The following is a 25,701-nucleotide window of genomic DNA, read 5'->3' on the forward strand; positions in this document are numbered from 1 at the left end:
AACTGGCTTGTGAGTTTCTTGTTCCCCCTAAAGGAGTCTGTTGACTGGGAACAATTTATCCGTGCAAACATGTCAGTGCTACTGAAAAGGGGAAAGAGAGTCTCTTTGTCTTCTCTTTTTTCTCCACTCAGGAGTTGCAGAAGGACCCAGTGCCTAAGATATTCCTGTTCCGACTACGCTGACCAGGTTCTTGTTTATAAACAAAGCAGATGATTTTAGCATCTAGGAAACATGCCCCTTAGCCCTTAGCTTAGTACCTTGTCTACTATCAAGAGAGAAGGGGATGGGGGAATGGGCTACCAGAAAGCTGGTGGATAAACTTTCTGGAGCTAAAAGCGTAGCTCTAAATAGTGCTTTGACACAGAGTTGGCTGATTGACCAAGCACTAGCCATGTGTCTGGTGCTGTGCTGGCAGCTGTCCACACTTACCACAGCCCTGTGCAGGGGGAGTGTCCCCCTATTTCTCCTATGAGCACATAGAGGCTAGGAGAGGTCACACAGCAAGCCACATGGCAAGTAGGCAGAAGAGCCACAATCCAAAGAAGCAATGATGAATTATAATCTCTGTTCATTACAGGATCTCTCTTCTTGACCGACATTGTCCAGGGGTCCTGGTACGAAGATCCCAGTGGTCAAAGGGAGTGAGAAACATTATCTGAGTATCTAATAGCAAACTGCAGTGAGCCTGGGTGTACCCAGGCATAACTACGTCTACATGAAGTCTGTTTTTATTTCTCTCTTGCCAGAATGTGACTTTGAAGAAAATCATCTCTGTGGCTTTGTGAACCTCTGGAACCCCAACGTGAACTGGTTTGTTGGAGGAGGAAATATGCGGAACTCCCACTCCATTCTCCCGCAGGATCACACCTTCAGGAGTGAACTGGGTGAGCTGGGGACAAATGGAGTCCTTGTTCCAGGACAACTGTTTCTGCCATCTCTCTCTACGTTGACCTGACTGTGTCTTGTCGACAGAGAAGGAGACAGAGAGAGGAGGGTGAGTAGGGACCGAGAGACCTGGTGGAAGAGAAGAGTAAGCCGTGAGAGAGAGGCAAACTGCAGACACGAGCTCTGTAACTAAGGAGAAGGCCACCCAGATAACGGCTTTTCTTCCCCTGTGACCTGGTCTTGCTATTTTCACATTTCCATATTATGCTTCACTTTCTTCTATTTGCTGTTCAACATTTCTTATTTCTAAAGACAAGGCTGGAATAATCCTAAATTACTTTTCACTAAAAATAGATGGAGTGATGGGAATAAGTTTATAAAGAACTTCCCTGGCGGCAGGGAGGGGAGCCAATAGCACTGATGGTCAGTCCTGATTGCGGTGAGCAATAGGGCCCCCTAGTGGCCAAGCGGGCTGGTTCTTTGCAGGGAAAATAGAGAGGAGAGGTTATCAGTGAGCAGTGGGCTGGAGGAGAAAGTCCCCACAGAGACAGGGCAAGGGCTCGCCTCCTTGTGAGTTATGGCAGCTCTCACCTGGACCTTGGTAGGCTTCATAAAAGCCTAGGTCCCCCTACGGTTGCAAAACAGTACAGTCATCAACTGCAAGTTCTTGTTGACCAGCGAAAAGACTCTGGTGACTGGCTTTCCATCAAGGACAAAATAGGAATGTTGGTTCTGCTGCAAATGGTAACATTTTCCCTTTCAGTCCTTTGCCATGCAGATACTGAGGTGATCTGCTCAGTCACAATAAATTGCTGATGATGAGAGTGTGTCCCCTTCAGCTGCCTGAAGACATGGCAACTTTTTAGGGTTCTTTACTTCATTCCTCATTCACTGTAGTTTCTCTTCATGTGAATATTTTTAACCATGTCTCCAACTTTTTTTAAGTGTACATCCTATGGCTTATCTTGGCTTTGGACAGTCTTCATTCTGTCCTTATTGTTCTCTTTGCTCCTGTTCTGTCTCCTTTATATCCAGAGTCTCAGATTCAGTTTCCCAAAGGGGCCAGGCAGATGGTATAAAGAGAGTGACATATGGGCTGGGTGAGGATGGTGGCAAACCAGAGAGCATGGACCACGTACAAAGAGTACTCAACTTCAATTAGTTGCCGCCATGTGAGAATGCAAGCCCAGGGAACCAGGTCTTTCGATTTTGCAAGATAATCAGCAAGGCATGGGTTTTATGTGAAATTTCCCCAATTTTTAACTTGGTGAATATTTTCTTAAAAAACACCACAAGGCCAACCAAACACATCTTCAGGTTAGACCCAGTTAGCCAACTTCTACTCTGCAACCTTTTTTGTAAGTTCCTTTTCTTTTTTAACATGCCCAGGCTTCTTAGAACAACATATTTATAAGTAACCATATATAAGAAAGGTTGGCATCTCCTGTGGCTTACCTACTTAAGACAAAGCCAACTTTGGATCTAGCATTTTCACTCATTTGACACTGTATTAGGTATGATTGGAAAAATGATGATTAAAATGACAGGTCCTCTATGGCCGCTGCCCGGTTTCAAGGAACATACATTTGAGAAAGAGGAAAAGATTTCTACCACAAATTATGTAAGACAAAGTAGTATGTGTCGACTGCTTCCAAAAAAAAAAAGAAAGGTGCTTGGTATTCAGTGACAAGAGGGATCACTTACTGTTTGGATGTTCTAGAAGACATGATGTGAGAAGTCAAGTGTATTTGAAGGATGGGCATGATTTGAACAGGCAGAGACAAGAGAGGCAGGAGCCATGATGCTTCTGGCAAGGGGTAGCAGCTGAGAGAGAGAGATGAGTGAGAAAACAGTGTGGGGGCAGTTCTAAAAGGCTTTGAATGCCAGGAAAGAGATTTTAACTTTATTCCATTGATGATGGGAGGCCATTGGAGGTCTTTGAGAAGAGAGAGTTGCAATCACAGCAGTGTGTTACTTTGATTAACCAGATGGTGATTATCTCAGTAGATATAGGACTGAAAGTTAGAACAAGAGAACAAAAAATGCCCCAGAAACGATTTCTTTAGATACATCTATGGTCACTTACATAAGGAATTGAAATTAGAAAAAGACCAAAGAAGTATTCACTTCTTTCTTTTAAAAGTAAGGTTTAGCACTCTTGGAGATGACAAAAGATTTGGGTTTCCATATGTATATCCATAATTTGGTCCTAAAGACACACAGGGGCTTCCCTGGTGGCGCAGTGGTTGAGAGTCCGCCTGCCGATGCAGGGGACACGGGTTCGTGCCCCGGTCTGGGAAGATCCCACATGCCGCGGAGCAGCTGGGCCCGTGAGCCATGGCCACTGAGCCTGCGCGTCTGGAGCCTGTGTTCTGCAACGGGAGAGGCCACAGCAGTGAGAGGCCCGCGTACCACCAAAAAAAAAAAAAAAAAAAAAAAAAGACACACAGCCCATCTCTACTTGTGGCCATTGTAGGAACCACACGTCTAATGAGCGTTACGTGTAGAGTGAATGATAAGCTGTTATGACAGATTAATCCATGAATCTGAATGAGTATTTTAAATGACAGTTGGGTTAACTCAAAACAATAAAATGTTACTTACTACCTCTTGAAACCTTTGTTTAAATGAATAAAACAACTAACAATATCTTGGGGTTTCAAAAAGAAATGCCAGATGACAAAGTCAGATCCCTGGTTAACCAATGTCATGACCTAATAATTACTTGTTCAGTGCATAATTTTTCATTCTCAATGATGGCAAGGACCAGGTGGCTTGGAGAACACGTATATCTTGGGAGAGACAGCAGACCTGTGGACTAGTGTCAAATCATCCACTTGACTATGTTACCTGAGTATCATCTATTCTTTGAAGAATACATCACCACTAGTTCTTCCTCACTCTCATTTCTGAGCATAGAACATTCTGGCCATATTTGCATCAACAAGAGATAGAGAAGGAGGACTAGGCTAGAAGTCAGAAGTCTTGTGCTCCAGACCCAGTTAGTTATCAGAGCACTGTATTACTTTGGGTGATCAGCAGACATTTGGTCCTGTCTAGAACGTCCAGTAAGACATTTGGCCCATGCCATAAGGTCCTTGAAATTTGTTCCTCTCCAAAACATCCATAAACATATTTGGTCCATGCCAAATGGTTTTGGACAGGACCAAATATCAAGGAACTTTGGCATCTACCAAATGTCTTATGGTCCAGCTATCTTATGGATGTTTTGGACAGGATCAAATATCAAGGACCTTTTGGCATGGACTAAATGTCTTATGGACATTTTCGATAGGACGAAATGTCCTGCAGGGCTTGGGGCGATCCCTTAACTTCTCAGGGTCTCCATTGACCTGTTTGCAAATGAGGAATTTGAATTCCATGATCCCTAAAATGGCTTTGAGTTCTAATATTTTACTATTCTCTCTTTACCTAATACTATACATCAAAATCTCCAAATTCACCACCCATTGAAATCTATTTCAAAAGTGCTTTCAAAAAGCAATCTACAGATTCAATGCAATCCCTATCAAACTGCCAATGACATTCTTCATGGAATTAGAACAAAATATTTTACAATTCATATGGAAACACAAAAGACCCCAAATAGCCAAAGCAATCTTGAAAAAGAAAAACGGAGTTCGAGGAATCAGGCTCCCTGACTTCAAACTATACCACAAAGCTACAGTAATCAAGACAGTATGGTACTGGCCCGAAAACAGAAATATAGCTCAGTGGTACAAGATAGGATGCCCAGAGATAAACCCACGCACTATGGGCACCTAATTTATGACAAAGGAGGCGAGAACATACAATGGAGAAAAGGCAGCCTCTTCAATAAGTGGTGCTGGGCAAACTGGACAGCTACATGAAAAAGAATGAAATTAGAACACCACCTGACACCATACACAAAAATAAACTCCAAGTGGATTAAAGACTTAAATGTAAGAGCAGACACTATAAAACTCTTATAGGAGGAAAACATAGGAAAAACACTCTTTGACATAAACCACAGCAAGATCTTTTTTGACCCACCTCCTAGAGTAATGGAAATAAAAACAAAAATAAACAAATGGGACTTAATTAAACTTCAAAGCTTTTGCACAGCAAAGGAAACCATAAACAAGACAAAAAGATAACTCTCAGAATGGGAGAAAATATTTGCAAATGAAACAACAGACAAAGGATTAATCTCCAAAATATACAAACAGCTCATGGAACTCAATGTCAAAAAAACAAACAATCCAGTTAAAAAATGGGCGGAAGACCTAAATAGACATTTCACCAAGGAAGACATACAGATGGACAAGAGGCATATGAAAGATACTCAACATCACTAATTATTAGAGAAATGCAAATCAAAACGACAATGAGGTATCACCTCACACCGGTCAGAATGGTCATTATCAAAAAATCTAGAAACAATAAATGCTGGAAAGGGGTGTGGTGAAAAGGGAACCCTCCTGCACTGTTGGTGGGAATGTAAATTGATACAACCAGTATGGAAAACAGTATGGAAGTTCCTTAAAAAACTAAAAATAGAACTGCCATACGACCCAGCAATCCCACTACTGAGCGTATACCCTGAGAAAACCATAATTCAAAAAGAGACATGTACCACAATGTTCAATGCAGCTCTATTTACAATAGCAAGGACATGGAACCAACCTAAATGTCCATCGACAGATGAATGGATAAAGAAGATGTGGCACATATATATAATGGAATATTACTCAGCCATAAAAAGAAATGAAATTGAGTTATCTGTAGTGAGGTGGATGGACCTAGAGTCTATCATACAGAGTGAAGTAAGTCAGAAAGAGAAAAACAAGTACCGTATGCTAACACATGTATATGGAATCTTTAAAAAAAAATGGTACTGATGAACCTAGTTGCAGGACAGGAATAAAGAGGTAGACATAGAAAATGGACTTGAGGACATGGGGTGGGAGGGCTAAGCTGGGGCAAAGTAAGAGTAGCATTGACATATATACACTACCAAATGGAAAATAGTTGGCTGGTGGGAAGCAGCAGCATAGCACAGGGAGATGGGCTCGGTGCTTTGTGATGACCTAGGGGGTGGGATAGGGAGAATGGGAGGGAGGCTCAAGAGGGAGGAGATAAGTGGACATATGTATGCATGTGGCTGATTTGCTTTGTTGTGCAACAGAAACTAACACAGTATAGTGAAGCAATTATACTCCAATAGAGATCTATTTAAAAAAAAAAACAAGAGTGCTTTGGGTCCCTCCTGAGTACATATAAATACATTGCATTTGGCATTAGAAAAAAAGAAAAAGGGGGACTAAAGGGACTAAGGAATGGGAAAAAGAGGACCTGGACTTTCTAATATCTCGACCAGGAGATTTTCTAATATCTGTATCAAGAGATAGGCATGATGACACGGCCATCCCTGAGGAGCACAAAGACTTGGTAGTAGGTGTATCACCCCTGCTGTAGGCACTCGCCTCTCTCCTCTCCCCTCCCTCTCTCCATCCCATCTCCTCCTCTTCATCTTTTCTATCTTTTCTCTTCTTCCTTGGCTATTCTAAAACACCTGCCAAAGGCAGGCAGCTTTGCCCTCTAGCATTGTTTAGTCCCCTGACATCAATACTAAGGCCTAAAGAAGTCATTGACCCTGAGCCTGAAGGGAAGGAATCTAGGAAGACTTTTATCTCCCTTCCAGCAAAGCATCTGATTATAGTCAGCCTAGTCAGAGCCTGAACATCAGAATGAGGCTTCTTCATTGATCACTCATTCATTAATTCAATAAACACATAATAAGCACTCTTTATAGGTCAGGTATTCTTACATATCTTGATGATACAAAAAATGTCACTGACCTCAAAGGGATCACAGGAACCAATTCTTCCAAAGTGCTATTCCCTAGAATACCAGTACTTGAGTATAAAAGTCTTTATATGAGAGAAGAAGGGCTATATATGTGATCAAATAAACTGTGGAAACCCAGAGCTAAAGAAAGCTAAACAGATTTATTTCAGGACTTCTCAGTGCCTTTAATATAGTTCTGTGTTAATGTATATTATGGCATTTCTCAAAATATTCAAATACTGAAATGCTATGTAAACATGCATAGTGATATATGATCAATAGAGGTATGAAATAAATGATATGGGATCATAGAGAAGTGAAAGACCACCTTGGTTTTGGGGTTCAGGGGAGGCTTTCTACAGGAAGTCATGTCAGAACTGGAATTTGGCCTGATGGATAAGAAGATAAGTTTAGCATATGCAGAGGTGTACAGGCATGAGAGTGGATGGCTTCTTTGATGTCTGGGGAGTATTTGAGAATGCCAGTATGGAAGATGATGGCAGAGTAGGCCCTAGATCCTAGGTTATGTTTCTGCTTATGATCAGCAGGAATCTTGAATACTTACCTTCCACTCACTTCTTCCAGCTCTTCTCTGCTATTTCACTTCGACTTCTCTTCAGCTTTTGGAGTGAGGTTTTGCCCAGTCAGTAGCCAAAGAGCCTTCTCATTCCCACCCCCCCACACACTCACTCACTCACTCACTCACTCACTCATTCATACTCCTCCTATGTAAGACTTCCCCCCTGCATAGGACGAGGCTAAAAAAGATGGGTTCTAAAAATTCTAAAATGTTTTACTTTAAAAGCTCTGTGCTCATATGACTCAAAGGTTTGACCGAGATCACTCTTGGGGAAAAAAAAAACCTCCAATGCTCTAAACAAGAGAGAGGTTGCCTTCTTATTACATTTGCCTTCTACCAGGTATATTGATTTTCCCTGAGCTCCATCAATTTGGGTGGCAAAGGAAAGATTAAATGGTTCAGGTGTCTGCCTGCAGCAGCAGATTTGGCTCTATATAAACTCATCTCCTGTTCATTCGTTTCCTGGAAGCAGCTTATGCTTTTGCTTTCAGGTGAAAACTGGAAAAACAAACAGCAGGGGTGAGGGAAGCTGTGTGCCTGCTCAGAAACTTCAGAGCTGCAGAGCTGCTGCCGAAGGAAGTCTTCCCCGGAGGCTCTGGCTTATGTGTTACAGAAAAGGGAACAGTGAATGTAATATCTGAAAAGTATTATGTGGATATAAGTTTTCCTTCATTTGGCTGTGTGTTTTTAACAGCCCCAAACAGTGAGTCAGATTTTTCAAATGAGCACTATGTCTCCAAATTCCTGTCTTATGGTGGAAATGACTACCGCAGTAAGATTGTGGTGGAGTACTGAAGGGGATGGGATATTATGTTGCTTTTTCTTACTCAGTTTGGATTCATCACATATGGATTTTTTTCCCTTTGTTAATATTTTATGAAGTGAAACAAAATCCTTCAGGGGGTAACCTACTGACAGCTCAGATCATTACTGTCTCCTACCTGCCTTAGCAAAAAGAAGATAATTGCTGGAAAGATAATGAGGGAAATCTGTTTCTTTGCTGAGATTTTAAAAATCAGGTCTGCATATGGTGCCACCATAGAAGGAGCTGAACAAAGTTTCAAAATGTAAAATAAGGTCAGAACTGTTTTATTCCATCAAAGACCATGAGATGGATGGATCATCTTTCCATAACTCATGACAGTCTTCTCCCATTTCAGTTTGGATTGAGTTCAAGCATCATCTTAACAGCACCTGTTCATTCTCTCTCTGCATTGATCATTTGGTTCATTGCATAAGCACCCAGTAGGAGAGCAGCTTTATTAAATTTCTTACCATTGCCTTTGTGCAAGCTCTGCTGGATCTCCTTTCTCCGTCCTTGGATGACTTTACCATAGCTTTCAGGCACTTTCAAGTATTAACAAATAGCTTCTTTTTTTTTTTTTTTTTTTTTTTTTTTTTGTGGTACGCAGGCCTCTCACTGCTGTGGCCTCTCCCGTTGCGGAGCACAGGCTCCAGACGTGCAGGCTCAGTGGCCATGGCTCACAGGCCCAGCCACTCTGCAGCATATGGGACCTTCCCAGACCGGGGCATGAACCCGTGTCCCCTGCATTGGCAGGCGGACTCTCAACCACTGTGCCACCAGGGAAGCCCCAAATAGCTTCATTTTTAAGGATTAAGTTCAGTCAAGTCAAAACTCCAACTTCTCATCCAGTTCAAATTTTCCCCCAGACCAGACCACAGAGCAGCATCAGAGAAGGGATTGGACTTTATTTCTTCATACTTCTTCCCTTTGCTCTTTTCTTCCTCTTTCCCCACTCACATTGCTGCTTTTAGTTCCTCCAGGGTTGGTAAAGGTAGGATGCAGGTGGAAAAGAAATGGAAGGGAAGGCGACAAAAGGTTGTATGTGACCAGTGCTGTTTAATCTGGAGTCGATGCCCTTCACACTTCAGGTGGCCAGATGCTGGCCATTTCTCTCACAGCCAGTGACAAAAATGATGCACTCTCTGACTGGCCATCTGTGAATCCCCCTTAGTGCCTGTCACTAGGTACACCACACCAGCCCCTTTCTTTTTTTTTTTTTTTTTGACATCACCAGCCCCTTTTTGTTAGGGTTAACACCCTGCATGCAGTCCCTTTGACAAGAGTTGTTGAAGGCGCTCTAGCCCAGCTACCTTCTGAGTTGCCCACTTAGGCTTAGGGAAAACTCAAATCTTTGCCCCATTAACCTCTGGAAGTACAGCTCACTGGCAACAAAAATCCTTTCTCTCCATTCTGCCCTCACAGGCCCCTACAGCCTCTAGCTGCATGCTGTCAAGAGTCAGGCCTCAGCCTCTGTACCCCACAAACTCCAGTTACCACTGATCAAATTCTCCCATTAACTCTGCCACCCTCCTCTCAAGGCCCAAGGCAGTCACAGAACCCAGGAACTTGCAAGCATGGGTGGGGATGAAATTAGATGGTAGTTTCCCTCCCCCATCCTCTCTACAAGTGGTTCCCCGAAGCCCGCTCCCTTGGATCAAGGTAAGAAAGGGGAAGCAGTCTCCTCCCGTTCCCTTGGGGGATCAAAAGGAAACACATGGCAGGCCAGCTGTGTGACAACTCTCTTCAAAGAAACTCTGTCTCCAGTCTCTCTGATCCCTTCTTGGCCTTCTCATATATACAGGCTGGCAGGGGTGGTGAAGAGATGGGCTAATCTGGTAGAGCTGGCTTAGATTCCAGGTCTGCCACAAGGTAGCACATCCAACAGGGATGGTCTAGCACCACTCTGTAGAAAGTAGAGGGACTTGTCCCCCATCGTTCTTGGCACTGAGGTCTTAGCAGAGACTAGGAGAAGTTCCACTTCAATCTGACTCTACTGTAGAGTCAGACTCTATTATAGTAATACTTACCTAAACCCTTAGAACTAAAGGTTCAGCAGATGACTGTCAGATCCATAGACTGGAGAGCGGGCATGATAACTTGCTGTCTTTGGGTGCTGTCTCCTCACGATGGTGGCAGACCAGCTGGCATACGTTCCTTCAAATTTTCTCCCTTACCTGGGAGACAGCTTGTCCAGACAACCACGACACAGATGCAGACATCGCAACTGGAGCACAAATGTGGCCAACGGGACCAGATCATAGATGAGTCAGAGGACGCCATTGGCATTGCAGCCAAGCCAATGGCAATCTCTGTGGAATGCTGGTTAGCCAGACTGAAAATAAAAGTTCAGGAGCTGCCCTCAAAGTTCTTTTCCTAATTCAAGGGAAAATGGCTGACTACCAGTGGGCCACTGGCTCCACAACAGAAGTTGAGCTAGTACAGAGGACTGCTGCAAGAAAGGAAGAAAGTCCTCTTCAGAAGCAAGTGTACATGTGCCGTTATTGCAGGCATTATGTCAGAGGGGCCTGAGCTTTGGCTGGCATCACCGAGAGTTTTGATCTTTCAACAGGATCCCCAGTGATTTGGTTGATTATAGGATCCTTTCCACCTAAGATCTATCTATACCTAGTTTCTTCTACTCGGACTTAAAGTATCTGATAAAAGTTGCTTCTTCTAGAGATTCTGCCGGCTCTAGAACCCTGGACCAGATAGGAGGGTTGGCCTCATTGAGCTGGGCAGGAAAATTCTCATAATATCAGACACTAGACATAATTTCCTAAGGACTCCAGGCTACCTTCTTCATTCCCCTTGGAAGTGTACACACAACAGTGCCTGCACACTCCCCCCAGCCACTGGCTCCTCTTCCTCAGAGCAGATTGTACCCAATGACACACACTCAGCCTGGGCTGGTGGTCATTTCTCTGGCCCAGCCCCCTGGGGCAGACACCTGGTGATTTCTGAATCATCCCCACCCTTTCAACTGAGATGATAAACTTCTGATGAGCTACCTTTTATTTCCCAGTGAAAAACAGTCTTACTCCGTCAGTAAATAATACCCAACTTGGCAACAAATGAATGATGGACAGGAAAGGGAGGGGCAACAGAATGTGGTCTGGTCTAGTGGTTCCGTATGAGACTTGGTGTCAGCAGTCCTGGTCTGATTCCCAGCAGGCTCTCTGACTCACTTTGAGCAGGTCACATTGTGTTTGCTGTTTTTTTGCATCAGGAATGAGATTGTGGCTCACTTGGCCTAGTGGCTTGTGCATGGGCACAAGGCACTGAACTGCAAATTCAGGGGTTAAAATATTGTCCACCCAGGAGGTAAGTAAGTAGCCTTTAAAGAACACTGTCAGATATATGTGAACTGTGAGGAAGATACATTCATAATGGGCTGGAGTGTGAGACATTGCTCCTAAACAGTTATCATGCACTCCGGAAGTAGAATGAATAATTTCTAGTGGATTTGTGAGGTCTCCTAGATTTACTGAGAATCTCGTGGAGCCTTTGGAGGTGCCCCTCACCCTGGGTAGACTGATTTCCTGCTTCATGGCTGTGGCAGTTTGGGTCCTCCGAGAAGCAGACACTAAGCTGGGTTTAGGTGGAAAGAGACTTATTGGGGAAAATGGCTGGGAAGCATAAGTGGGGAGAGAGCTGGAGCAGCTGGGGCCCAGGACCATGTGTCCATTAGGCATAGAAGTCCCAGTGCCTAGGAGACCTGACATTTTTAGGAATCCATGAGCATGTTTTAATTTGATTTATTTTAAAATCAGGGGAAAAAATGAATGTCATAATAACAAATATTATAATAGGTCCGGCCTAGATCATATTCATCTTTATATGAATGCAGTTATAAAATATAATTTTAATATATTTTGTGGAGAAAGGGGTCCAGAGCAGCAAAAGTGCCTAGGGCCCCAACAAAAGTCCTAACGCGGCCTGGGTGGGGAGAGCCTTCAGCACAGGATGGAAGGCTAACACCTGTGAAAGAGGGGGGCCAGGCCGATGGGGAGTTGCTGAAGAGCCCCTGTCAGGCAGAATGGCCTTGCCCTGGTACCCCTGCTCTGCTTGGTCATCAGCTGAGGACAGCCCGATGTAGCATGGCCTTGGCACACATTGCTGTCGTGGATCCAAAGGTGAAGCAGCTGGACACTGAATGAAGAGTATGTCAGGAGCCCACCAGCATGGCCCCGCAATGAGGTAGCAAGGAAACAAAGTATGACAGCTCCTCTACCCTTTCTCCCTGGCTGGATATCTTGGAAAGAGATTGTTTCACTGGTTAGACAAATTACAAAGGGCATAAAAACCTCCTCTCTGCCTTTGACACTCTCATGCGTTCTCAGTGAGCAAAGGCGTGTTACAGGGCTAGCTGGTCACACCCATTCTGCATTAGTCAGAGCTACCTGGCCACCAGCAGTGCTTTAGAGGACACCCGAGCTTACGAGGGGGGCTCATGGCCCTGCTTCCTTATCAGAGGTTCTTGGATTCTGCTCATTCTGACATTCTGATTCTTCCTTTAAAATCCCTCCCCAGGGGTGGCCAATTGGGAGCGCATCAGCTGTTTCCAGTCTTGCAGATATGTTTATTTGGCACACACACAATTTTAAAAATTATTGTGGGAGGTGTTATGGGTTGAATTATATTTCCTCAAAATTCATATGTTGAAGTCCTAACCCACAGAAATTCAGAATGTGACCTATTTGGAAATGTGGTCATTACAGATGTAATTGGTTAAGATGAGGTCATACTAAAGTAGGGTGGGCCCCAAGTCCAGTATGACTGGTGTCTTTATAAAAAGGGGAAATTTGGACACAGAAAGATACATGCATAGAAAGGAGAATACCATGTGAACATGAAGGCAGAGATCAATCCGTCAATGTCAAAGAGTGCCAATGCCAAAGAAACTAGGAGAGAGAGAGGCATAGAATAGGGTCTCCCTCATAGACATCAGAGGGAACTAATTTTTCTCATACATTGACCTTGGACTTCTAGCCTCCTGAAGTGTGGAACAACAAGTCTCTTTAGTTTCAGCCACTCAGTTTGTGGTGCTCTGTTATGGTGACCCTAGCAAACTAATAGAGGTATCATTGTTAAATGAATGGATTTGCCAGAAAAATCTGGATTTTGAGTTTCAATGGGAAAAGCTTGCAGCACCTGGCTGGATGTCAGGGCATCAGCTGGAAGTAGAGGGATGGGCTCTCAGGGAAGAACACAGGTCCATGCACGGGGCTGGCGCCCCTTACCACCAGCTGGTTGTTGCAGCCCGAGAATATGGACCCAGCACTACCAGATTTTCCAATATTTTCAGAGAAGCCTAATTTCTGCTGCTTGTTGCTGGTAAAATGTGATTTCCAATGTTGGCAGCTAATCCATCACTCTATTTTCTCCCTGACCCACTCCACTTCAATCATATACTTGATCTGGCTGGCTGCTCTGATCATCTGAGTTTGTGATTTCTATTTATTCACAGTTGCATGGCTTGGCAAAATGATCGGACAATTCTATTTAAGCAAGGGAGATTTTTCAGAAGGGTTGAACAATTTGCTACCAGGAGAAAATGAGTTTTAACTTATCCACCTTTCCCCTCTGCCATGCTGCAGTGAGGATCTTTCTGAGACCATGTATGTGTTTTGAATCACCCTTTGTAGAGGGCCTGCCACATACTAGGCAGTGTGCTAGATGCAAAGTAAGTCTCCAGTGTGTGAATGCATATATTCTTCCTAATATCCTTACTGCTATTTTGCTGAGGATGAAAGGAATGATTATAAACCTGTCACCATGTAATAAAAGCAAAGACATTAAGCTGTAATTGTTCTGAGCTTGTAAATAGGCCATTCTATCAAAGCTACATTGCTATTACTCCTCTGTCACTGCAGCTCAAATAAATTTAGACAAAATTGCTGGTAATAATAGTACCATACTGGGGAAAGCATGGTACTAAAAACATTAATGGCATTGCTTTACTTCATTATAATCATGTTAGGCAATTACAGTGTACCAGGCACATGCTAACCACTTCACATACATAATCTCATTTAATACTCAGATCAACCGTATGAGAGAAATATTTGATTCTTATTCTAGAGATCAGGAAATTGAAGCCCAGAGATATTCGGTGACTTACAGTCCCAGGGATGGGAAGATATAGAGCAGGATTCGAAGTCAGTTCTTTTAATGTCCAATCCAAGCTCTCCCCATTCTGCCTCCCAGTTTCTCTCTTTCACCAAAATGCCTCTAATGCAGTCAGCCTTTGGGTCCGGAGCCCACCAAAGCCTTGCCATGAGTGGGATCCCAAGTTCAACTTCCCAAATCCTAACCCCGTCAACAGTGTTGACTGACCTAAATGTTCTATTAAAGAGGTACAAATTGTCATCTAGTTTGAATTCATATCAGTTTCACTGAAAGAACACACAGCAACATTTTGTGTACATGGGAAAGATGTACAGGAGGGTCGCTGCGATTTTAAGAACAGATGGTATGTTTGGTATGCTCTTAGAAACCGTACAACTCAAAGAAGGCTTGTTGGAGGGGGACTTCTGGGGTAATGTCCTGCTTTTTTTTTTTTCACAGCTGTGTTCAGCTTGTAAAAATTCAAACACTTTACAGATGACACACTGACGTTTCTATATGTATGTTTTACTTCAATCAAAATTAAGGGGAAGAAAAAGAATGGTGCTTATCTTGTATTAAGCAGAGCACAGCGAACTCCACTATTTATCTCCAGGCTGCAACATTCATCAACCCGTGGCCAAACTTCTTTCCTCAATAACTCATTCGCTTCCTCTCCTCCACTCCCACTGGATTTATTTTGAAGTAAATCCCAGATCGTGTAGTTGTGACTGAGAATCCGCCCACCTGTCTTAGGCTGTTTTCTCTGTGTGATTTCAGGCCACTACATGTATGTGGACTCGGTTTACGTCAAGCATTACCAGGAGGTGGCACAGCTCATCTCCCCAGTGACCATGGCCCCCATGTCTGGCTGCTTGTCGTTTTATTACCAACTCCAGCAGGGGAACGACAACATCTTCTCCGTGTATACGAGGGATGCGGCTGGCCTGTATGAGGAGATCTGGCAAATGGGCAATCCAGGGAATGCTGACTGGAACCTCGCTGAGGTGGAGTTCAGCGCCCCGTACCCCATGGAGGTAGGTATGCCAGGTGTGCCCTGGCCTGGCCGCTCTACAGGGATGCCACCCACACCCAGGCGTGGAATTCGAGAGATACTACAGTCTCACACTCATTCTTTCTTTTCCTCTGTGTCTCAGTCTTAATTTTCCTTTTCCCTTCCTTGGCCTTCTCCACTTTTCTCCCTTCCTCTTTATTCCCTCTGCCTTCCTCCTTTATCACTTCATTTTCTAGAAAGAGTATTCTTTAATAAGGACAACTATGGGAAAGCCAGTCAACCAACTAAATTTCTTGGGCACACTCTCCCTCTGAACCTTGCACTGTGGTCACATGAGTTCAGAAGAGGAGATCAGTGAAACGCCTTCTACGTGAAACTTCCATTCCTGACAGCAACTGAAGGTTTCCCTTACTTGAGGGAATACTCTCCTAAATTTTTTAAACAAAATGACTTCTTTTCTTCTTTTCTCCTTTACAGTATAAATAATGTCATAAAAGTCAGAAATAAACTTAACGATTGTGGCCCTAATTTGAAACAAGCCTTGGGGGCCTATAAAGTTTTTTAACTTTTTATGGTTTAAAACTCTTTATAGCTACATGAGTGGTAAATGACCAGTGCAGAAGAATTAGAAAATTCAGAGAGGCAAATCAAACAAAATCACCCTATGCCAGCCCTGCAAAGATAAGAGCTACTAACATTTTGGTGTTTATCCGTGCAGACCTGCAGACCTGTTTTCAAATCACATATATTAATACATATCTATGTATGTGTCTGTTGGATGGCCCAGTACTGATGACCATCCAACAAAGTAGATAAAATTATCCCCATATTACAGATGAAAGAGGAGGAGACGGAGAGTGCAAGAAGTCTGATGTTTTGTTCTGGGTCACACTGCTGGTGCGTGCCAGGGCACTGAGAAAAGTTCCTGCATTAAATCTGACCTAAATTTGAAGCAAGAGGGCCAGCTCTGTCCGGGGACCCCAAGGACCTCTAGAATCAGTGGGTGCAACATTGTGGTTGCAGATCTGGAGCTCTAAGGACAGTCTTAGTTCCCACAGGTTTTAACGTCTCCTGCTTTTGCTTTGCGCTTTTTGCAATATCTTCCCTAATTCCGTTTAGAGTACAAAAGAAGCAGATTATCCTCTGGATGCTTTTCAGTGGTGCCATCTGGTCACCTGATGTGGAGCTTCAGTGAGTGTTGGGCTTGAGTCTCAGTTTCTGATGTGTCCTGTCCAGTGCCTGCCACTCCCCTTTCCCCTTCCCATCCTCCTCCTTGCCCCAGACAGCCCCGGAGAGGGGCCTGTTGCAGTATGTGTGCTATTTCCTATCCCAAAGTCTAACCAGGGCTTGATTGGCTCTTGCAGCCCAGTGGAAAATTTTCTGTGAGTTTGGGTTACAAGGAGGAAAAGAAATACACGTACTGCTTCAGAAAATTTTCCTTCTATTAAAGTCAAATGAGTCACACGCACAGTGAAGGCGTCGTCTTCGCAAATTCCTTTCATCCAACCGTAAACTCGTGGGGCAACGTTTAGACGAGTGAGACCTTGCTGAATTTTCTTTTTAATCAATGCTTGAAAAGTTACAATGTCTGTTTACTGCTTAAGTTCACTACTAAACTTCAATACCTATCCTTTTGCGTCACACGTGTGTGATTTTGCCCTAGCAGTCGGGACTCATTACACCGGGATTATTTGCTCTTGGTAATTGCGGGGGGAAAGAAACTTATCCTGTGGAAATCAGCGAATTTAAGGTCCCCATATTCTCAAATGAATTTTTAAAAGGAAAACAAACATTTGAGACCCTCATTCTGAACAAGAGAGAACATAATGGCACAGAGGCTGTGATTTGCAAATTATGATCGGAAATATTCTTATTCCCCCTTACTGTTCAGTAAGATCACATTCTGTCGTTGGCTTTATCAGCTGGCACCTTGAAAACGAAATGTCACAGACCTGTGTTGAGTCTGTAAACTTAATTAGCCCCTCATTCGTCCACATCTGTTTCCTTGGTTCTCAGCCCTTCCTGTATTGCCAGAGACAAGCTTCCAGGGCCCCTCTTAGATTTTGCAGAGACCAGGTATCTAAGGACCATTGTTGTTAAGCCGAAAGGGACCGTCTTGTCCAAACTCTCTTTTTAAAAATTAAGAAATTGAGACCTAGAGTGGAGAAGGGACAAGCTGGAGTTAGTTAGTGGCTAACTAGCCTCAAACATGGATGTGAGTTCAGGAGGGGGTGTCACCCAGGAGGAAAAGGCATGGATTTAGTTCAGAGCTCATTATGCACCTGACTCCATGCTAGGATCTGTTTATACAGCATCTCATTTAGTGGCATCTACAGTCCTACAAGGTAGGTGTTATAATACCTATTTTATAACTAAGAAAAGCGAGGTCCCAAGAGGGTTAGCTATGTACCCAAGGTCACCTAGTTGGTAAGTGACAGAAATGGGATTTGAACTCTGGTCTATCTGCTGCCAAGACACCATTCTCCTTAGAAGAGGTTGAAGACTAGACGCCTGTGGGTCAAATCTAGCCTATAATGATTTGCCTAGCTGCTGTAGTGGTATATGTTTGTTTCTTTGTTTCTGTTTTGCATGTTTGTTTTAGTTTTTGAATTAATTGCTAACATTGAAAAATCCAAAGATTTCAAATAAAAATCTAGAGATCCAGGTCCTCTTGACAGTTTGGTAAATCCAGGCATGTTAGTCCTAAATTCCCACACATCAGCAATTGACGAAGCTGGGTACCAGCTGCCCCTTTAGATGAGACTTGCTCCCCATTTCACACCCTTTCCTGTTGCATCAGACCAAACCCATGTCACACATTTATATTACCTGCCTGGCCCGGGTAGGCACTTGAGTTTCCACCCCTGCTCAACACTGTATCTTCTCATGTTATCAATTCAGCAGAGTGGACTGCACACTTGGGTAGTTTTCCCAACACAGGTGAGCGCTGGACTCACCACACCTGATCCCCATGGTCACAAGCAGAAAGTCATCCACTGACCTCAAACTTACTGTTGGTGGCAGAGAAGAGAGTATAACTAAAGGGGGCTGAACTCATTAACAACCCCGTGTTCTCTTTAACCATTTGAGCATGCCAGGTTATGCTGAAATTCTAATATCTGTACCTAGGATTTCTGGGCCTGATTCTGACTTAGGCATCAGGAAATCATCTCTGCATCTTTGTCCAGATGGACATGGAGTTTTATGTATGAAAAAGGGAAAGGACCTTGGAGGGGCCTAGGTCTCTGTGAAGGGCAGCGGCAAAATTAGCCTGCCTTCTGCAAGCAGGCTGTTGTTTCTTTAATTGAAGTTCATAATGCAAATTGTCAATTCTGTAGTTCTATCAGAAAGTGATATAGGTACTTTGACACTCAAGGGGCAGGATGGGGCGGGGGGGAGTCTACCAATAAAATGCCACTTAGGGCTTAGTATTCACTCTCCCCAAAAGAAAACTGTGGGTTAAGGAGGGAGCTACCCAAATGCCTATACACCTGGCTAGATTGACACACCATTTTAAATCATAGTTACAAGAACTTAAGCCTAAAAGAAAATATAAACATGTAGCAATATGTCATTCTCCTCTGCAGGTTATTTTTGAAGTTGCCTTCAATGGTCCCAGAGGAGGGTATGTTGCCCTGGATGATATTTCTTTCTCTCCTGTTCCCTGCCATAATCAAACAGGTAAGCATTCTCTTTTTCTTCTTCCTCACATCTGGAATTTTCCTTTCTCAACAGATGCCTGTGGTCAAGACTTGCTTTAATTCCTTCTAATTTCCCTATCTCTTCCTCTTATCCTTAAAAATCATTTAACCGAATAGTCATTTTTCTGGCATATTACTCTTTTTTTCTCTCACAGAGTGAATCTAATTTTTCTGATACCAGAGGTCAATTGTGATGGGTTAAGAAGCTTCTATCTTCTCTACCTACTAAGAAATTAAAATTAAATAATGCTAACTCACTCCCACTCCATCTTTCTCTTTAAAGGGTATCTTGGGTCCATAGACAGGTGGCTGAGTAGGTGGAAAAAACTCTCTCAAAATCTACTGAATAGAATTATAAAAAGTTATAAAAAACTAATTTTATGAATCTAATTTTTAAATGTCCTCCTGTTTAAAGATGTTAGTATTTGGTATACATTTCTATGATGGCTTTTGGCCTCAGAATATATACTCAGTTTAATCTCTCTAAGTGAACCCTCACATTATTTTATCATGGCCAATTTTGTTTCCATAAACTTGGTGTTTGGGAAAAAGAGGAAATTTTTACTTTCTGGGAAAATAGGTAAACAAATTGATTCAAAGTGAATTAGAAAACAAATGTTTTAGAATAAGAAGGGTGACACTATATTAATGATAACCCAGATACATGCAGTCAACCTTAACTTTTAGTGAATTTGTTTCCTTAAGAGGCCCCAGGGAGACACTGTGGTCATCCGTCTTATTAAGGAGCTCTCATTCTGGGTTTTGGAGTGTGGGAAGTAAATTTTTTTTTTTTGTAAAGGGTTTTTTTTTTATTATGTGTAACACAAAGTTATTTAAGTCAATAAATGTTTAAGGAATTTCAAACGTTCTGATTCTTTCCACTGCCAGTCACCTTAGTTCCTCCAAACTCATCATCTTCAAGATAAAATAACCCTTTCAAAAAGAAGTTATCATGTGAGTCAGCCCACAATTCTTTTAGTTAGGCTTCTTTGATCTCCAATGAAATATGGACACACTTCAAAATTCCCCACCTGTAATCTTTGGGATCCAGTTTCCTCAAGCGATTTACTTTAGGACCCTCTAAAAATGTATTAGGTTCAAATCATATTCACTCCTAAGCCACCACACCCTAGAACAGTACAGATCATTGGGATATGCCAATACCTAAGATAAAAAGTTTGTTAGGTTTTTTCATAGTTTACTTGGCAGCTCTGTCTTGTAGTTCTTTCCCACAGATCTAACAGGTTGTTCTATGAGTAAAGGAAACCACAGGAAGTAAATTTTTGAACTTGGCCTTGGTAGTTCAACTTTCACTTAAGGTAGAGTTAGTCTCTAATTTAATATGGTTTCAAATATATATTTTATAAGCAAGGGAACTCAGGAAGAATGTTTTCTACTCAAGCTAAACTGTTACCCTCAAATTACAAAGAAACTTGCTAATTAGCTAAAACCAAATGTTATTTTTGACTAATTCTAATTTTAAAAAAATGAGTGAAACAGATAGAACCAGACTGGATTTACATACTTATATTTTTTCATTAAAATGCTTTAATCCAGCTATAATCAAAAATTGAAAGAGTCTCTAAATTTGACAGAACACAGAAAGCAAAATTGTTTTACTTCTCTACATCTGATTACTCCCTAATTCCATCAGTTAATATTTCAGTGATGTTAATAGTAGTTTTACCACATCTTTGTGATTACTTTCAGAAAGTTCGTCTTCTCAGTCACTGGGCACTTACACTGAACTTTTTTTTATATTTCCAAGTTATAATATGGGAGAAGAGGTATTTATTCCACATCTCTACTGGGTAGCCGGTGGGGTGAAGAGGCAGCTGGAAGGTGATAGAATCTACTGGGCCACCTTAGAAAGGAATGTTTAGAAACGTTCTCCCCTTTAAAAATATATAGACTATATGTGAGCTCTTTCCCACTGACTGGTGAAAAGAAAAGAAAGATTCCAGCAAAATAAGGACCGCTTATTAAGAGAGTTGGGGACCCTTCAGTCTGTAAAATCCAGCCCAGACCCTCCCTCCATAAGGACCACCGGGGATTCACATTCTTATATAAAGTTAACCAAGGTCCTGTATTGGTCTTCAGAACTTCCCAACATACCAACTTTGCTTTAAAATGGTTTAATTACATGATCAAAGTGTTATGCTTGAGAGCCAGCCTTTTGGACTCGCATCCGTACTCTGCCATTTACAAGCTGTGTAACCTTTGTTTATTAACCTCTCTGAGACTCTGTTTTCACCTTTATGGGACAGGGATGGAAGAATCTGTTTCATAGAGTTGTCGGGGTGAATGATGAGTTAATAATGTCTGTGACAGCCTTAGCTGAGTATGGCACACAGAAAATGCTTAGTCATGAGACCTAATATTATTTACTTAATTTTCAAAATATTTCCATCCATTCCCCTAGAGAACAGGGGGTCAGATTGAAACCAAAGAGAACCAGCAAAGGGCACTGCTTTGATGAATATGTAAGCTGGAGCCTGCTTTATGCCCTTCATTAAGCAGCTGTGGGCCAGATTCTGAGTCTTAGAAGCTGAACCCTCTGGTTTTCATACTTCCTCTTGCATTTCACAAATAGTTTATGGCCTTCTGTTTTGAAACAGGTGCCAACATTTTTTTCTTTATCTTGGTTAGCTTCAGACTTGTTGTCTCTGCTTTTCCCAGCTGGATCTGGTGGTTTCTTCCCTCATCTCCCTAGTAAGCTGAGACAGGAATTATTTCAACATATGAAGCATCTTGTTCCCGCCATCTGGTTGCTCTTAGAGTTAATCCAATTTCCCAGACCTGAGACCTATCTCAGAGTAGCAGGTATTAAGCACCAGTGGCTTGTCACCACGCCACCACCCCACAAATATTCCCCCAGGATGCTTCCAGAGGACAGTGAGACCTCACCCCATCCCCTCAACTTGAGTTACCACACTTCCCTTTCCAAGCCTTTTCCACCCACAAACTCCCCATCTACCGCCACATTTGGCCTAGAATCTAGATCATAGGAATAAGCTCTCCTCTTAGTCTGTAAGTCCTTGAATGCCTAACAGCTGATTCCATTCACTTCTAGGAATCCTGCCTCAATGCCCAACTCCCAAACTGAGTGCTCCAGGCTGTGCCATATGCAGACCTAACTTCCTCTCTGGGCTTGGGTTCGCCCCACACCCAGGCCAGGGTCTGGGAGGATCCATCTGAAAGAATGTCTACCTGGGCCTAAGTCCCAATATTAACCATTCATCAACAACACACTGCCCAGACCTCTTGTCTAATTGGAAACCTGGCTCCAGTTGTTGTGTAGGTTACAGCTGGAGGTGTCACAGTCTTCCTTAGCTCAGAGGCCCTCAAAGATCTCCACAGCCTGATCAGTGGCCCAGTCTGCTCCATCATGATTCCTCAGTCTGGTGCTAGTTCCCACTCACTCTCTTCCCTCGCCAGCCTTGAACTGTCCCAGCTTGCTTTTGGACTGGCTTGTGCTAAAATAAGAACTACTGTGCAAGTTTAGCAGCCTAAAGAGCACCACACCCAAAGTCTCTCTAGCACTACAGGGGCTGATAAGCCTCTTAGATCTTGAGGACTGATACTGAGTTCATCTCCATGAACTCTATGAAGCAGAGGAAAAGATGAGAAATACTCCTAACCATTCTTCTCAAACTGCAACACCCTCTACCTGATTAGTTTATCTTCAGAGCCTCCTGATTCTAAAAAGTTCAAATGTCAGAAATCAAGTAATTAACTAAATGGTACATTATGATGCTCAGAGAGACTTTCTTTTTTTGGATGGGGTGGGGATGATCAGCTGATGCTCAGGGACTTCCAGTTGCCTCTGATTCCTCCCTATGCTTCAAATATGTCATTAACACTCTCCAAATACAATTATGATTGCCACTTGACTCATGCTTCTGAAACAAGCCTGAAGCAAAGGCTCTTCATTCACCCCAGATCTTTGGGGAGCTCATTTTAGGTCACGCATAGGCCCTCTGGCCTCATCTTCAGTAATTAGATACTATCTCATGCTAGAAGAAACATTCTGGGTGAAAAAGATTTAGGCTTTGAGTTATGCTTTTGAGGTTTTCTTTTTATCAGACCTTAGGACCCCAGAAAAATCCATTGCTCAGACTAAGTGTTTAGCAAAAGAATATAATTGCATCCTCAGAAAAATCTTCTCTGTGTGACTCAGTTTGTCACTATGGAGACAACAGAGCCTTGCTTACTTTCAAGTTTTAATACCACCTCTCACCCCCTCCCACACACCTAGGAAATGGGTTATGGTTCTCTTGTGGATGCCCAGGTGTATATTCCTTAGGATGTATTCCTGATGAATAATTTCACTGACCTTCCATTCTCTTTATGCATGGCTTTTGGGAGTGCCACACCATTTTCTGAGCTAGATGGCCATCTGTAGATCTGAATTTCCATCTGCTTTTTCATTACCAGGTGGCAGAGGGGTGACCCAGACTGGAGACCATAGTGGGGTTTCCCATGGTCTCAGATCTCCATGGGGGGATGTCAAAGGATCCTTGTTTGTATGACATCATATTCATTTTCAAATGAATATCTTCATGGCTTTATCTTCGCAGCTTAAAGAGTCACCTTGATGCTGACAGAGTCAGACAGAGCAGTGTGTGGGTTAACCCACCAGTCTCGGAGCACTGAGAATTCTCTTCCTTTCCTATCTGGCTCATCAGGGGCCTCTCCTTGTACACTTGCTAGGAACACTTTCTTTCTGTTCTCTCTTTGTAATGTGGTGCTAATCACTTTTCTTTTTAATTTAGCATTTTAAAACTCTTCAGTATCATTTTAAACTCAGACAAAATTTGCAAGGATATGATAAAGAACTCCCGTATACTCTTTACCCAGACCTACAAACGTTTAACATTTTGCCACGTTTGTTTTATCAACCATTTAAGAGTAGGTTGCAGATATTATGTCCCTTCACCACTAAATACCTCAGTGGGTATTTTCTAAAACCAAAGACATCCTCCAACATGCTATGGAATAATTATAAAGTTCAGGAAACTTAACACTGATACAATATTATCAATTAACCTATAGTCCATATACTAATTTCACCAATTACGCCAATAAAGTCTTCTATAGGTATTTGTTTTTCTGGACCAAGATGGAATCTTGGACCCCTTGTAGCATTTGGTTGTCACGCGTCTTTCATCCTCTTTATCCGGGCCAGCTCCTCAGCCCACTGGAATGTTTTCTTACTTTGAAAATTGACAAATTGAGTCTTTGTCCCTAAACAGCTTTCTGTTTCATCAGATCCCTGCACCTAGAACTCAAGTGTTTCTCTAGAGATGATTTTCCACTTATTCAAAACAGTGCTGTCTCTGGCCCTAAAAGGTTAGACCAGTGTATGTCAGTGTGCAGAACAAGATTATATTTGGCTGCACTGAATGTGTCCCAAACCGCTGCAGTCACATCTCCTCTGGACACAGAGGGCAATCTGAACAGTGAGGTTTACAATTACTTGTTGCTAGGACCACATCATTCTTGAAAGAGCAGAAATCTTTTATGTTCCCTTTCCTCCAGGCAATCTGGGATGAGGTGATGTTTACAGACCAGAGTAGGTGACACCAGAACTCAGCAAAAGCCAAAATAATAGCAGAACAGATGACAGAATTGGTGTGACTGTTTGAGCAATGTGATTTATACTGAGTAATGATTCTCTTCCAGCTGATCAGCTCTTACTACTAATGTCAATTATAAATAGACAGTGGCTCTGCTTCTGACATAGAGATTGATCAACAAAGGAAAACTATTTCTAGAAAATATTATTTCTAAAATATCTGTCAGAAAGAAATTAAGAATTCTATAATATCCTTACTTTTTCTCTTTCTTTTTAATTTTGTATGAATGAATTTTAAATTGTGAAGAAGTATGTGAATAAATGCTCTCAGTCTTTACATCAAGAAAGGAAATTCCTTTTGAAGTCTGGTACTTCATTTTTGTAGAGAATGTGAACAGAGCTCCTTCTTTCCATCCCTTTAGGGAGGAAAAGAACAATTTTCCTGTCATGCTGAAATGTGGATTTGATGCTAACTTGTCAGCATGCCACTAGGGTAAAAATATTTTTGTTGTGTGTTACTTCTCTGAGCTCCCCTGGTACAAATGTGTACATATTTGTCAATCAGTTAATGTAGTCCTTTGAGATCCTTGGGTTTGGCTCACTCTAACTTTGATTCTCCTTTGCTCAGAGCGTCCTTTTAGTGCCGTAGAAGCAAGCTGCAATTTTGAGAAAGATCTCTGCAACTTTTACCAAGACAAAGAAGGTCCAGGCTGGACCCGAGTGAAAGTAAGACCAAACATGTATCGGGCGGGAGACCACACTTCAGGCTTAGGTAAATCAGAGTCTGTTGTGTGGGATGTCATGTTGGGGGTTGGGAGCGGGTAGTATTCATCGCCATTCGCCAGCCGTTCTCACCAGGACACCAACTTGAAAAAGGGAGGTGGGTGTGGGAGCAGCTGTGAAGAAGCAAAGACAATAGGTAACCTTGTGCCTGGCCATGTTTCAAAACGAATTCAAGTTGCTGTGCTAGCAGAAGTATTTACCAGTTAATTAAATAGTCAAACCTTTGGAAATTATCTTGCTCTTCATTTTAGATGGAGAAGTACCTTTAAAAAGCTATTAGATTCCAATTATATGAAACCTCCAGAAGAGGCAAAGCCATAGAAACAGAAAGCAGATTAGTGGTTGCCAGGAGCTGGGGAGGAGGATGGGGAGTGACTATTTAATGGGTATAGAGTTTTCCTTTGAGGTGATGAAAAT

The 25,701-nt window shown here is 42.5% G+C and overlaps 1 protein-coding gene across 10 annotated transcripts in view; it reads left to right on the forward strand.

The window, feature by feature from the left end:
• Positions 1 to 25,701, forward strand: part of MAMDC2 (MAM domain containing 2) — a gene marked incomplete at its 5' end in the record, with an annotated part of 443,561 nt that overhangs the window by 359,129 nt on the left and 58,731 nt on the right. For all 10 annotated transcript variants that reach the window (XM_082633490.1, XM_082633489.1, XM_082633491.1 and 7 more), the window contains 4 exons: positions 747 to 884; positions 14,988 to 15,244; positions 18,810 to 18,903; positions 25,130 to 25,273. In XM_082633490.1, the coding sequence (XP_082489616.1) occupies positions 747 to 884; positions 14,988 to 15,244; positions 18,810 to 18,903; positions 25,130 to 25,273 (633 nt within the window). The remainder of the gene's footprint in view (positions 1 to 746; positions 885 to 14,987; positions 15,245 to 18,809; positions 18,904 to 25,129; positions 25,274 to 25,701) is intronic.

The sequence above is a fragment of the Mesoplodon mirus genome, assembly GCF_964341445.2.
Source record: "Mesoplodon mirus genome assembly, chromosome: 1".
Classification (NCBI taxonomy): Eukaryota; Metazoa; Chordata; class Mammalia; order Artiodactyla; family Ziphiidae; genus Mesoplodon; species Mesoplodon mirus.